Genomic DNA, 16551 nt, shown 5'->3' with positions numbered 1-16551 from the left:
CCCATTTATTATAAAGGGAATCATTATGAAAAGAGGTATCCCCCAAGAAAGAGAACCATCTCAACAGCACCACCATTGGAAGTGGCTTCCTATGAGTCAAGAGCTGACTATCCCAACAAGCCTTGGAATTTGACAAGGGAATAAAGCCAAGCCAGATTTCCATTAAGAGACAGCTGTTTCGGGTTGCATGCACCTCACCAGTCCATATATATATATATATATATATATATATATATATATATATATATATATAGTGTATATATAGTGTATATAGTCCCTTGTCAAGTTCCAAAGCTGGGTGGAAATTGGATGTTGACTCATAAGGGCCACTTCCAATAGGTGGCGCTGGTGAGATGGTTCTCTTTCTTGGCATATTAGTATTCCGTGGAGCATTGCCAATAAGTCTCCATACCAGGGAGTACTTCCATACATCTCCATACAGGACTGGTCTCTTTAAGGAGATCCAGCACCTTGCCTAAGGCCGAGTATTCCGCTCGGATGCGATGCGTGATCCTGATACATTCATTTCTATGGGGCTGTGCACACGAGCAGGTGATTTTCACGCATCACTTGTGCGTTGCGTGAAAATCGCAGCATGTTCTATATTCTGCTATTTTTACGCAACGCAGGCCCCATAGAAGTGAATGGGGTTGCTGTGAAAATCGCAAGCATCCACAAGCAAAGTGCGGATGCGGTGCGATTTTCACGCACGGTTGCTAGGAGACTATCTGGATGGAGACCCGATCATTATTATTTTCCCTTATAACATGGTTATAAGGGAAAATAATAGCATTCTGAATACAGAATGCATAGTACAATAGCGCTGGAGGGGTTAAAAATTAAAAATAAAAAATGTAACTCCCCTTAATCCACTTGCTCATGCAGCCGGCATCTCTTCTGTCTTCATCTTAGCTGTGTGCAGTAACAGGACCTGTGGTGACATCACTCCGGTCATCACATGATCCATCACCATGGTAAAAGATCATGTGATGGCCCATGTGATGACCAGAGTGACGTCACCACAGGTCCTTTTCCTGCACACAGCACAGAAGACAGACAGAAGAGATGCCGGCTGCGCGATCAAGTGGATTAAGGTGAGTTAAATTATTTATTTTTTAACCCCTCCAGCACTATTGTACTATGCATTCTGTATTCAGAATGCTATTATTTTCCCTTATAACCATGTTATAAGGGAAAATAATACAATCTACACAACCCCGATCCCAAGCCCGAACTTCGGGTTTGGGTACCAAACATGCCGATTTTTCTCACGCGCGTGCAAAACGCATTACAATGTTTTGCACTCGCGCAGAAAAATTGTGCATGTTCCCGCAGCGCACCCGCACCTTTTCCCGCAACGCCCGTCTGAAAGAGGCCTAAGGGAAATTATGTCATTCTTAAGTTTCCCCTGCGGGGGCTCTGCAGGTGAATTAAGAATTTGATGCCTGGTTCCCACACCTGAATTTTGGGGGTCCCTGAAGAAGGACAATCTATGGTCATCTTATTTTCCGGGGATCCTTGTGGCATAAAGTGGATGTAAAAAGAGGACAGTCAGGGTAGGTCATCAGTCCCACTCCCAGCACCCCACCACTCAAGAGGGGGGGTGCGGTGCTTATGTGAGTGCTGGGTCCTCTTCAGTGTTTACCTGCATGTCAGCTCCCTTGCAGTGTAATAACAGCTTCCTTTCTCATTCACTTGAATGGGACGGACAGCTGTAATTAAAGGGGTGACCCACTTGCAGGGTTTTCTGTTTTGGTGAGACAAACCCTTAACATAATAGAGGACACTGGTACAAATCGCTCCTCGGTACGTTACACACTGAAGTACCCAGCATAGGTCCTATTTGGCTAGTGAGTGGAGTAGTATTCTCTGCCCCAAATGGGCACTTGCCAGTTTGTTCTTCTCATCATCTGTGGTCGCCGTATGACTATTAACATTTCCTTTATTTCTTGTAGTGACCTGCTGTCTTCAGACTACGTGGAAAGACATATTACAAAAGACGGGAGCACAGTAGAAATGAAAGTAAGTTACAGGTTTTCCATTTATTCAGTGTTAAAGGGGTGTCACAGCGGGATACAAAAATAAGCATTACTCCCCTCACCTCACCGATCCCTTGTTGCTGTAGTTCTGATGCTGCTCCAGTTTTCGCTGCTCTTTATTTCCTGGTCCCGGCTTGACACGCAGGAAATGGGTGGAAACACACTGCTCAGCCAATCAGTGGCCTGAGGTGAGTCACAGCTGTGACTTGTGATTGGCTGAATGGTCATTTCCAGCCATTTCCCATGTGTCGAGGCCAGGACCATGAAGTAGAGAGCAGCGGGGTACAGGGCAGCGGCGGGAATCTGTGAGGTCAGTAATACATTTGAGTATAATATTTGGCTGCCTATGAAACAAGGTGGGCACCCCAATAGCCGTTAAATTACACAGCTTCTTCACCCCAGTTTGAGAATCAAGGCCTAATAGAATTGCTTATCTATTAAACAAGGTGGACTCTGTTCGATTGGATAGCTCTGTGCTCTACACATGGATTTCTGCAGAGTGGGCTGTCTCCTATGGATCCCTTCAGATTACAGAGCCTGCATTGTCCCTGCAGTCTCCCTATGCCCACCCTACAGTGTTTAAAAACTCCCACTACAATCTCCCTACACTGTCCTGCAGTCTCCCTATCCAATATTCCACAATCTAAGCGATCTGATGTAGAATATTCCTCCACACAGTCTAGGAGTAGACAGAGTGACAGTCGCCATATGTGTATCTGTCCCTCTAGGCTCTGACCCAATTTACTTCTTCTGTTCTGCATGCTATATAACGGTGATTTTCAGCACCCACCAGCCTTATGTTGTGAGGAATTGACCCCCGACTTGTGACATCTCTGTAACCACTGGTTTATATTATTCACTATCCTTCATGATGTGAGTTATGTTAGCATTGAACCTGAATGCCTTAAACAATTTAAAGGGAACTTACCAACTTATCCTTCCCTATGAAATAGAGATATGGGATTGTGTGGGTCCTTATGGGTGTCATTCCAGTGGATCGAGGGGTTCGGTCACCAGGTTCACCCTGCAACCTCATTTTTCCTTGTGGGGATCAAAACCTAGAAATTCTAGCTCTAGGGCAGGGATCAGCAACCTCCGGCAGTCCAGCTGTTCTGAAACTACAACTCCCACAATTCTCCTTTCACTTCCATGGGGATTACAAGAACAGCCAAGAAAGTTTGCATGCTGGGAGTAGTAGTTTTACAGCAGCTGGAGTGCCGAAGGTTGCTGATCCCTGCTCTAGGGGATGTTAGGGCAGCAGCCTAGGCAGACGCTCAAGCACAAATGGGTCACCCAAAGCTTTGGTGAGGAATGTCCACTTTTCCGTGACCTTTGTGGGGCCCTCTGGAAAGTGGAGTCCTTCACAAGTTCTGTCATTATCCCGGGCTGTGTGCCACTCTTGCTCCAGGGGCACTAGAATGGTCCAGCTCTATATGTACACCCTTGACCATCATGTTTTCTTAGAGGACTTGTACACTTATGTAGGTTTGTTTCATAGAGGAGCGTTAAATGGCGTTAGGTTCTCTTAAAGGGGTTATCCCATGAACAATGTAAAAAATGGAAATCAGACACCATACAGCACATGACAATCTCTTTGTAACAAAGCTAGAACCAGACCAGTACCTCATATGGGTCCAGAGATCTCCCTATGCATTGCTCCAAGTGCTCTGCCAGATTTCTATCAAGCTGGTAGCTCAGGAAGTGTGTCCTTTCTGCTGTAGCTCAAGGAGGCATGTCCTTTCTGCAGCAGCTCTCTCTCTCTAGCATAGCTCAGAAGGCAGTTGAAGGATGGAACTGAGCATGTGTGTCCACCTCAGTGAGGTGGACAGAGAAATAAGGAAAAGAACAAACAGCAGGTGGCGCTGTACAAATGCATTATACCGAATAACTCGGTGGCTATACAAAAACTTTAATTACATGCAATTACAAAAATATTTATAAATAATAAATATATTTATAAATAATATCTCTAGGCTGTCCAGCAGTGTCGGACTGGGGTACCTAGGGCCCACCAGTAAAATTTATTTTGGAGGCCCACCGTACGGATACATTTAAAATATAATAAATAATCTAACAAGTTTTTTTATATGAACATAAGCTGGTTAAGGTGCGGTACATTAAATATATATATGTAGTGCAGGAAAATCTAATGTGTTATGTGCCACTTGTGCAGGGGGTGGGAGACTAGGGGCCCACCTTGCTCAGAGGCCCACCGGGGGATTCCCCTGTAACCCTGTGGGCCAGTCCGAGCCTGCTGTCCAGGCATGTTGGGAGTTGTAGTTTTGCAACAGCCGGAGGGCCGCAGGTTGTGCATCCCTGCTCTAAGGGTAAAACGTATTCAAATTAGCTCTCATCAAGAATGCAGAAAAGTGGTAGAAAGCAGGGAACTGGTGGCAGTAGAGAGACAGTTTCCTTCCTTTTGGAGGAGAGCTAATTTGCATACTTGAACCCTGGTGTCATGCTCCACCCCCTCAAGCCCCGCACAACCTATAGAACAGTGCATCAGTTTTGACGTTCCTCCAAGATTTAAGGTGGTTTTTACAGATACTTTTTTACCAAAAATGAATCCGTAATATCTAGACCGCTACAGAACAGAAGGAACGTAATATTAAAATGTTCTATGGAAATAAATAGGATTTATGGCTTTTTTTTCTATAGAATTTGTTTAAAAAAATAAATAAAAAAACAGTGTGCCAGGCATTGGCAAAAGGATCTGGAGACACGGTGTACAAAGCTCATGAAATATGAATAGATCTTGTCTTAACAGGGCAGTGATAACTCCTGAGAAAACGTTTCTGCCTAATATGCCTGAATAATAGATCCGTCGTCCCTCTGACATGTCTGGTTTAGTAACTAATTGCATTCCCCATGAAATAATAATTCTGTAGCTTCTTTTCTTAGAATTCTGCATGGTTGCTCCTCTGTTACTACTCCTGGAAATGTATTAATAAAGGAACACTGAGCGTTACCATTCCCCTTGCCAATAAGTTGTGTAGCTACAAAGTTTCTGGCACTGCATTGAAATTGAACACTTGCTGCCTGGTTCCTCCACAGATTAAAGCTGATCCCGAGTAGTAGGAGGTTATGACCAAGCACAGTGGCGTACCCACCATTGAGGCAGGCCACGTGACAGGGGGGAAGCGGGGGCGTACTGCTGAACTGCTTCTCCTTTTCCCGATCTAGATTTACTGCATTTCCACAAGCCACCACTAGGGGGAGTGCAAAGAGATTATTTACAGCTTCCATAAAAGGGGTTGTCTTATCTGAGACATTGGCGGCATATCGACATAGAAATGAATTGAGAGCACACCGTGCATGGGGGCCCATTTTAGAGGTAGGTGCGGGTCTCAGAGGTGGGACCTAGCAATATGCTATCCAAGTCCCAGATGGGAATAACCCCTTTAAACTCAGGGAATATTGCATAAATTCCTATGCGCTGAGCTCCCCCTAGTGGTGGCTTCAGGCAGACCGTTTTATAATACACTGTATGAAGGAGGCCGCAGACATAGAGCTGTATGGGGGTTTATCAGTGTATTTATGCCAGTTTAGTGGTGCACATACATTCATGTAATACATTGTGGCGAGCATGAGCCCCATATATATATGAAGCACCTTTTTTCAACATAGAAGTCGGATAAAATTAAAGTGGCAGAGCTTTTTTTATTTTATTAACTTTCATTAATAATTTTTTTACTTTTTTTAAATTAAAAAATGTCTTCCACGTAATAAAAAAACAAAAAAAACAGATTTATCAGAAATCTGAGTGTTTGATGCACACATACCGTTAAACCAGTTGGGGTGGGGGGCCATAGGTTTTGCTATGTGGCTCCATGAGATCTGGGCACTCCCCTGATCAGGAATCGTCAATTCAATCAATATTTGGTCAGGATAATACCGCTTGGCCAGGGAAATTCTGAAATGTCCCATTTGAAAACCCCTAGTGCATGGTAGCTGCCCATTTGTGTGTTGCTGCGTCCGTTCCTTCCCATCACGCCCATTTACATTATTACCATTGTGAGATCGTAGGACGCTTCGTCTCTTTTTAACCTATATTCCTTAGCAGACCTAATCCCTCGTGGTGCATTCAGATCCCTGCAAGTCTGATCTGTACTGAATCCCATTCATTTTGCAGAATTCCTCTTGCACCAGGCAGAGGGACGTGAGCTGACTGGTAGTGAACTCCTCAATGGGCCTCAAAGGCTGGAAGAACAAAAATACCTCGAAGAGGAAGGGGAGCGACTTAAGGAATGAAAAGGCCGCCAGTCACTCTGCTGCAGGGGTCCAGTGATGTCATGCTGGCTGGGAGAGCAATCCCCATTCAATAGGCAAACCGCATAGAATTCACATTACTGATGCATATGAGCATATTGGTCCTATATGTACTCCACCAAAAAGTGCCCTCCCTAAGATACTCAAAGGGGTTATCCCATGATTAATGTAAATATGAAAATCAGACATCATTTAGTCCATGACAATCTCTTTCTAACAAAGCTAGAACCAGCCCTGCACCTCCCATGGATCCAGAGATCTCCTCAGTCATTGCTCTGCTAGATTTATATGAAGCTGACAGCTCAAGGGGAGTGTCTTTTCTGCTGCAGCTCAGGGGGCGTGTCCATGCTCTCCCTATCACAGCTCAGGGGGCGTGTCAATGCTCTCCCTATCACAGCTCAGGAGGCAGTTGAAAGAGGAAACTGAGCATGTGCGGCCATCTCAGTGAGCAGGACAAAGGAATAAGAATAGAAACAAACAGCAGGTGGTGCTATACAGATACATTTTTATTGAATAACTCAGTGGCTATGCAAACGTTGTAATTACATGCAATTACAAAATTCATATTCAGGTGCTGTTTTGAAAACCACAGAATAGTTTTCGCAGGACAATCCCTTTAACGGGAACCTTTTAGCACACGTCTGTTTTAGTAATTTTATTCCTCATTTCTCTTTATACCTCCTAAAAATGTATGAATTAATTGGCAACTGGGTATTTCCAGTTGCAAGCGGGTGTCCATTCAGTGCAGACTGTGTAGGGACACACCCTTTTGGCAAGGGAAGTTATGAGAACAAATATTCCACGACTGACATTTTATTGAGAGTTTACGATAACAGACATGTCCGAAGCGATGAAACGTCCTCTTTAGGATTCCGTCACGTATTTTTTATTTAAAAAAAAATATTTTTTTTGGGTAGATGTAAAAATGGCATTTGTGTTTTTTTTCTTGGCTACACATGAATTTTTTTTCAGCCAGTTTATTTTTCATTTGTCATCACCTTATTGTATAGGTGCCCTTCTAACAGAAATGGATTGTCTACAGAGGAACACCCCTTTAAACCCTATGGGATGCAACTAACGATAAAATAAACTGATGGACTTTATTAGAAAAACACAGATTTACTATTGAAAATGTGCCAGTGCTTGCTTTGCATCACATTTACTGGTTTACACAGTTTTTTTTTTTATCATTTTACACCCGATCATCTGGTAAGGGGTTGTGGCTTCACAAGAAAGGGGGCATGGCCTTAATGCACCGCCATGCTCCAAAAATGTGCCAAAATTTTGGCGCACTTTTGTGGTGAAGTTACGTCTACTATTATAGGTGGTGTTAACGTAGACTAGCCAGTTTTGGCCCAAGAGCACAATACTCCAAATTTATAAAGGTCCATACATCAGAATAGTAGATGTCTAATATTAAGTCTGTGATTCATGCAAAGTATTAGTAAATCTGCCCCAATGTGGTCAGATTAACTTGTGTTTGGTGCACGAAATGAGAGCCAGCTTCAGTGGCTTCAGAAAATTCACAGTAAAAGATTATCCAGAATTGCGTAAAACCTGACCTTTATTGGTTCATTAAAAGCTGAAAAACCGCATATCTGAATCACAGAAACCTCAGTAATTCACTGACGCATTTCTATATGGATCAGAAACGCATCAGTTTCAATTACTGAGGTTCCTGTGATTTGGATATGCGGTTCTTCTGCTTTTAATGAACCAATAAAAGTAAAGTTTTATTTAGCACCTGATCATCTTTTATTGTGATGGACTTTAGTCTTTTTTTTTTCTTTTCACTAAGGCTGGGTTCACACCTGAGCGTTTTACAGCGCGTTCCTACGCGCTGTAAAACGCTCAACAGGCAAGAACCAATGATTCCCTATGGGCATGGTTCTCACCTGAGCGTTTTACAGCGTGTACGATCGCTCTGTAAAACACCCTACGCCCCAAGAAGTACAGGAGCTTCTTTAGGGCGCAATGTCGCGCGTTCCCGCACTTAGACTTCCGGGAACACGCGACAATGGGCGTTTGCTTGTTTCCAGAGCCGCGTATGTAAACGCACGATAAAATCGCGCATACAGAGTACGCTCAGATGTGAACCAGTGTAAAGGGCATCTGTCAGCAGATTTGTACCTATGACACCGGCTGACCTGTTACATGAGCGCTTGGCAGCTGAAGGCATCTGTGTTGGTCCAATGTTCATATGTGCCCGCATTGCTGAGAAAGATGATGTTTTAATATATGCAAATGAGCCTCTAGGAGCAACGGGGGCGTTGTCCTTACACCTAGAGGCTCTGCACTCTCTGCAAACGCCGCACCCTCTCCACTTTGACAGGGCCCAGCAGTGTAAATGTCATCAAATGCCCTTGAAAGGGGTATTCTGGTCATTTTAAGTTACCCCCTATACTTAAGATAGGGGATACTATTAGATTGGTGGAGGTCATATGCAATGAGCCGGGGCGTGGTACTGTGGCCAAATATGCAGTGGGTCAGGATAGATGTATATAAGTCTATGTTTTGTTCGTGACGCCAATTACAATGTGCGCAGGGTACTGTTGCGGGGCCCTTTAAGATGTTATAACTCACGTACCAGGTGAGCAATGCCAGAGGGGGATAATGTATCTGTGTAATGTCAACGGTGTCTCCTACCTGGGTACGGCTGGACTCCTGGATCCTGGCTCACTTGCAATAAAATGAGTGTTGCTAGTAGGAGTAATTGAGGAACTTGGTAGTAAGGAATGCGATCCAGACTGGTGATATAATCCAACTTGTCTTTACTTAAAGGGGTTATCCCACTTTGCGTTTTTATACTTACCTGCTGCCACCGCGCGTTCACTTCCTGGGCTTCATCTTGATTGAAGTCTTCTCCCGGCCGTGCCGCGCGCTGGACTGAATGCGCACGCCGCCGCGCATGCGCAATGGTGACTTATTCCTACAGAGCCGGCGTGCGCGTTCGCAGCTCTGTACTATTCTGGCCGGGAAGAAGTCACCGTCGCGCATGCGCGGCAGCGTGTGCGTTCAGAACAGCGAGCGGACCGGCCGGGAGAAAAGAAGGAGTCTTCTGGGCAAGCGCGACCTTCCAGCTTTTGGAGAAGAGCAGTGGTCGTAACCAGGGGAGACCGAGTCACAACAATCAGGTAAGTGGGTATGAATTTTATCCTAATCGGTGGGGATTTGTTAATAAAGTACATTTACAAAAATGATCACTGTCAAATCATTAACAGATTTAACAGTGATCATTATGATGGGATAACCCCTTTAATGCAGCATAAATCCATACGAGTGACAGCATAAGTCTTGGGTCCCAGCAGGTATTGGCAATATGTGGCAGGGATCAATATCTCTTCTGCTTCTATACGATGTGCCTGGGTAATCTGGCAGGTATCTATCTTCTGCTCTGTCTGTCTTCTGCTTGGTATGGGACTGACTAGCTGAGGAGGAATTTGGCTTCTCCTGGACTCTGGATATGTTACTCACAGTACTGCTCGCAGGGAAAAGTTCTTCCTGGAGATCTGTAGTTCTGGAGGTGCTGCTTGCTTGTCCACAGTCGAGGCTGAAGGGCTCAGACTGGGAAGAGTGATCTTTGGCCTCAGCCGAGGCACGATCCTGTCTTGGGATCCCTGTTTCTGGGAGCTCCTACCAACACAGCCTTCTCCCAGCAGGGGTGGCTGGCACACTAACTAGAACTTCCTTCTCCTCCCCATGAGACAGGACACGGGACCAGCCCACTTCTGCTCACAGAGGGGGGGCTAAACTGGAATGCACTATTCCAGCTTAGGTATACTAAACTGGCTAAGTTCCTGATCACACATTGCTGCCACCTGCTGGTGCACATGGAAATCACAGCATAATATATGAAACGGGCCTAGGAAATACATAAAATGACATTAATGACAATATAATTATATAGACGGACAATAAAATTACACTTAACATGTTGTAGCGGGGATAAAGAGTTTGGTAACATATCTCCGGGATGTTACACATACTGTTGGGACCCCCACCCACCATGACCACAGGGGCTCTGTACCCCGCAGGGTCCTTCCTCTGTATGGGACTACCAGAGACAGGCGAGTACAAACGCTCAGCTATTTCTGGCAGGTCCCATAAAAATGTACGGCGCAGTTACCAACGTTGTAGTTGGTAAGTTTGGGGAATGTAATCCCTGCCCCCGAGAATGCTGCATAGCCCAACCAAGACAATCTACTTATGGGTGGAGTCTCCATAAGCACCACCCATTTTTGGTCCTGGAAAGCCTTCATTTGCTGGGACCGCCTCTGAAAATCAGGGACAGTCCCTGCGAATTGGGGACTGTTGGCAACTGTGCAATGGAAATGTATGGAGGGGCAAACCGCATGCCCAACTCCAGGGACCCCTGTTCTCATGATTGGTTGGAGTCCCAGAAGTAGGACCCCACTGATCTGATAGGTATCCTCTATTTTGTGGTTAAGGGTCCATTCACATGTCCGCAACTGTTTTGCGGTCTGCAAATTGCGCATCCGCAAAACATGGACACCGGCTATGTGCGTTCCGCATTTTGCAGACTGCACATGGCCAGCACTATGATAGAAATGCCTTTTCTTGTCCGTGGCTGCGGACAAGAAAAGGACATGTTCTATTTTTTTTGTGGGTCCGGTGAATGGAAGTGCGGTTGCTGACAGCACACGGTGTGCTGTCCGCATCTTTTGCGGCCCCATTGAAAATGAATGGGTCTGCACCAGTTCTGCAAAATTGCGGAATGGATGTGGACCCATTTTGTGGACATGTGAATGAGCCCTTAGGGATAACTTGAAGTGATCAGAATACCCCTTTAAAATAAAGTCTACTAAAACCTCATGCAACATGTCAGTGTGAATGCGGCTTCAAATACACATTTGATGTAAATACACGCAACACCAAGAAGAAAAATGGATGCAAACTTCATATAAAAATGTTGGTATGACCCCAATCAGCATAGTTCCCAGCAGTTCCAAATTTCCAGGGATTGTCCCTGATTTTCAGAGACAGTCCCTGCAATTTTTGTCTTGGGACAAAATGGGAGGGGCTTGTGTAAGCACTGCCCACAAATGGGTGTCCCTGTCTAGACTGGGGCGTTCCCGGGGCCCTGTTTGTTCATAACTTATCAACTGCAATGTACAGTCAGAGGTAATCCATAAATCGGATAAAAAAAATGTCATAACTGGTGGTCCGTAAAATGAAGGAAAACGTATGGCTGGAAAATGTATTGAAAAGGTGATCGTAAATAGCTTTTAATTTCATGTGGAAAGTCGCAGTCAGTGCAGTAGAAAGAAATAAGGAACATCATTGAAAATGTGGAAAAATCTCCAGCCACTAGAGAGTTTAGACAGATCGATCAAAACTGGTTAATAATAGATATAATGGGGGAGATTTATTAAAACTGGTGTAAAGGAAAACTTGCTTAGTTGCCCATAGCAACCAATCGGATTCCACCTTTCATTTTTCAAAGAAGCTCTGAAATATGAAAGGTGGATTCTGATTGGTTGCTAGGCCAGTTTTGATCAATCTCCCTCACTGTCTCCCGAAGCAACCAATCACAGCTCAGCTTTCACTTTACCATAGCACTTTGAGAAATGAAAGCTGCGCTGTGATTGGTTGCTATGAGTAACCAATGAGGTCTACATGTCTTATCCCAATTGGCGGTCACACGTCATTGTGCTATATTACATGTCGCTCATGCGACCAGAGAAGGGAAGACGTCCCCTCTATGCTCTATGATGTTCCAATTCTCTAATAGGACATATCTCTTCTTGAGACAATTGCTTTAAAAGGAGCCTGTTGCCAGGAAAGTCACTAACACCAGACACAATGAGGGGAATTTATCATGTCCCCTTCGCCAGTTTTCTGGCAATAAAAAGTTGCAAAACCCAGTTTTTAAATGATGTCGCAACTGGCATTTTTACACAGCCTGGTCAGGTTTCCGAAAAAGGGATGTAGTGAGGATGGTGCGTGGATGCGTTCAGGTTGTGTTCAGTAAAACTCGCACCATTTTGCAAGCAAGTTCAGTCAGTTTTGTCTGCGATTGCGTTCCTTTTTTTTCCGCGCCGGTGCAATGCGTTTTGATGCGTTATTCACACGCGTGATAAAAAACTGAAGGTTTACAAACAACATCTCCTAGCAACCATTAGGCCCCCTTCACACGAGCGTGACGGATTAGGTCCGGATGAAACTCGCACTATTTTGCAAGCAAGTTCAGTCAGTTTTGTCTGCGATTGCGTTCAGTTGTTCAGTTTTTTCCGCGCGGGTGCAATGCGTTTTTAAAGCGTTTTTCACGCGCGTGATAAAAAAACTGAAGGTTTACAAACAACATCTCTTAGCAACCATCAGTGAAAAACGCATTGCATCCGCACTTGCTTGCGGATGCAATGTGTTTTTCACGCAGCCCCATTCACTTCTATGGGGCCAGGGCTGCGTGAAAAACGCAGAATATAGAACATGTTGCGTTTTTCATGCAACGCAGAACTGATTCGTAAAAAAAACGCTCATGTAACACAGACCATTGAAATGAATGAAGGGGTCCGGATTCAGTGCGTGTGCTATGCGTTCATGTCACCCATTGCACCCACGCGGAAAACTCGCTTGTGTGGAAGGGGCCTTGCAGGGCATCTTCTGATCTACATTGCGCTATGGATCACATAGATAAAATCGGACTAATGTGACCGTACGCTTTCAATATAAATCATCAGTGGAGACGAATGCTCTTGTGGTGCAGGGTAAGTGCTCACCCGACAAGCTGGGAACCTGGCCAAACTTCAGAACAGTCCTCTACAAACTTTGAGGCAGATGATGGATGGTATCTCTGAGGCTTTCTCATCCGCTCCAGCTTATTCTATTAGGACTAGTAATACTATACAGGGTACAGGACATGTTTTGTATCCGGGCCGGAAGATTAGATCCTAATAGTAAGCCATTGATCTGCCATGAAAAGAGTGCCAGCCTCACATGACCCTATACGTTCTTGGTGCCGATACACATTAGGTAAATGTCAGCTGAGTTCTTCTATTCAGAAGGATCAACCGGCCATCTACGTGTATGGGGGTTCACCAGACTGTCCTGTGACGGCAGATGTTGGTGAAGAGAAGAATCGGGCATGTTGAAATCCCTTGTTTTTTTCAGGAGATAAGCTGCTGCCGGGGGTTTCTCTCTTCTCCCCATGGAAAATACATGCATACCCAGCACAGCCATGTGTGCATGTGTTTGGGTGTGTTGAGAGGTATAACTGTCGGCCAAAGGAGCGTTCGTGTGAGACAGATACCTATAGTTTATGGGCAGCTAAAACTCAGGTGCCTTCCAGAGTTACTGCCAAAGAAATGTAGTGCAAAACAGACCTCCACTACTGTACCAGATATACCTCTATACAGTGCCAGACATGCCTCCACTACTGTACCAGATATACCTCTATACAGTGCCAGACATGCCTCCACTACTGTACCAGATATACCTCTATACAGTGCCAGACATGCCTCCACTACTGTACCAGATATACCTCTATACAGTGCCAGACATGCCTCCACTACTGTACCAGATATACCTCTATACAGTGCCAGACATGCCTCCACTACTGTACCAGATATACCTCTATACAGTGCCAGACATACCTCCACTACTGTACCAGATATACCTCTATACAGTGCCAGACATACCTCCACTACTGTACCAGATATACCTCTATACAGTGCCAGACATACCTCCACTACTGTACCAGATATACCTCTATACAGTGCCAGACATACCTCCACTACAGTACCAGATATACCTCTATACAGTGCCAGACATGCCTCCACTACTGTACCAGATATACCTCTATACAGTGCCTGACATACCTCCACTACTGTACCCGATATACCTCTATACAGTGCCAGACATACCTCCACTACTGTACCAGATATACCTCTATACAGTGCCAGACATACCTCCACTACTGTACCGGATATACCTCTATACAGTGCCAGACATACCTCCACTACTGTACCGGATATACCTCTATACAGTGCCAGACATACCTCCACTACTGTACCAGATATACCTCTATACAGTGCCAGACATGCCTCCACTACTGTACCAGATATACCTCTATACAGTGCCTGACATACCTCCACTACTGTACCAGATATACCTCTATACAGTGCCAGACATGCCTCCACTACTGTACCAGATATACCTCTATACAGTGCCAGACATACCTCCACTACTGTACCAGATATACCTCTATACAGTGCCAGACATACCTCCACTACTGTACCGGATATACCTCTATACAGTGCCAGACATACCTCCACTACTGTACCGGATATACCTCTATACAGTGCCAGACATACCTCCACTACTGTACCAGATATACCTCTATACAGTGCCAGACATGCCTCCACTACTGTACCAGATATACCTCTATACAGTGCCTGACATACCTCCACTACTGTACCAGATATACCTCTATACAGTGCCAGACATGCCTCCACTACTGTACCAGATATACCTCTATACAGTGCCTGACATACCTCCACTACTGTACCAGATATACCTCTATACAGTGCCAGACATACCTCCACTACTGTACCGGATATACCTCTATACAGTGCCAGACATACCTCCACTACTGTACCAGATATACCTCTATACAGTGCCAGACATACCTCCACTACTGTACCAGATATACCTCTATACAGTGCCAGACATACCTCCACTACTGTACCAGATATACCTCTATACAGTGCCAGACATACCTCCACTACTGTACCGGATATACCTCTATACAGTGCCAGACATACCTCCACTACTGTACCAGATATACCTCTATACAGTGCCAGACATGCCTCCACTACTGTACCAGATATACCGCTATACAGTGCCTGACATACCTCCACTACTGTACCAGATATACCGCTATACAGTGCCTGACATACCTCCACTACAGTACCAGATATACCGCTATACAGTGCCAGGCATACCTCCACTACTGTACCAGATATACCGCTATACAGTGCCAGGCATACCTCCACTACTGTACCAGATATACCTCTATACAGTGCCAGACATACCTCCACTACTGTACCAGATATACCTCTATACAGTGCCAGACATACCTCCACTACTGTACCAGATATACCTCTATACAGTGCCTGACATGCCTCCACTACAGTACCAGATATACCTCTATACAGTGCCAGACATGCCTCCACTACTGTACCAGATTTACCTCTATACAGTGCCTGACATGCCTCCACTACTGTACCAGATATACCTCTATACAGTGCCTGACATGCCTCCACTACAGTACCAGATATACCTCTATACAGTGCCAGACATACCTCCACTACTGTACCAGATATACCTCTATACAGTGCCAGACATGCCTCCACTACAGTACCAGATATACCTCTATACAGTGCCAGACATACCTCCACTACTGTACCAGATATACCTCTATACAGTGCCAGACATGCCTCCACTACTGTACCAGATATACCTCTATACAGTGCCAGACATACCTCCACTACTGTACCAGATATACCTCTATACAGTGCCAGACATGCCTCCACTACAGTACCAGATATACCTCTATACAGTGCCAGCATGCCTCCACTACTGTACCAGATATACCTCTATACAGTGCCAGACATGCCTCCACTACTGTACCAGATATACCTCTATACAGTGCCAGACATGCCTCCACTACTGTACCAGATATACCTCTATACAGTGCCAGACATACCTCCACTACTGTACCGGATATACCTCTATACAGTGCCAGACATACCTCCACTACTGTACCAGATATACCTCTATACAGTGCCTGACATGCCTCCACTACAGTACCAGATATACCTCTATACAGTGCCAGACATGCCTCCACTACTGTACCAGATATACCGCTATACAGTGCCAGTCATACCTCCACTACTGTACCAGATATACCTCTATACAGTGCCAGACATACCTCCACTACTGTACCAGATATATCTCTATACAGTGCCAGACATGCCTCCACTACTGTACCAGATATACCTCTATACAGTGCCAGACATGCCTCCACTACTGTACCAGATATACCTCTATACAGTGCCAGACATACCTCCACTACTGTACCAGATATACCTCTATACAGTGCCAGACATACCTCCACTACTGTACCAGATATACCTCTATACAGTGCCAGACATACCTCCACTACTGTACCAGATATACCTCTATACAGTGCCAGACATACCTCCACTACTGTACCAGATAT

General features: G+C 45.0%; 1 protein-coding gene across 1 annotated transcript in view; it reads left to right on the top strand.

The window, feature by feature from the left end:
* ADAM22 (ADAM metallopeptidase domain 22) overlaps nucleotides 1-16551 on the top strand; it is a 253471-nt gene that overhangs the window by 96003 nt on the left and 140917 nt on the right. Inside the window, 1 exon segment of the mRNA XM_044292767.1 lies at nucleotides 1956-2022. Within this exon segment, the coding sequence (XP_044148702.1) occupies nucleotides 1956-2022 (67 nt within the window).

This window comes from Bufo gargarizans, chromosome 5 (genome assembly GCF_014858855.1).
Source record: "Bufo gargarizans isolate SCDJY-AF-19 chromosome 5, ASM1485885v1, whole genome shotgun sequence".
NCBI lineage: Eukaryota > Metazoa > Chordata > Amphibia > Anura > Bufonidae > Bufo > Bufo gargarizans.
The sequence above is the reverse complement of the archived record's forward strand: the minus strand, read 5'-3'. Positions and strand labels throughout refer to the sequence as shown.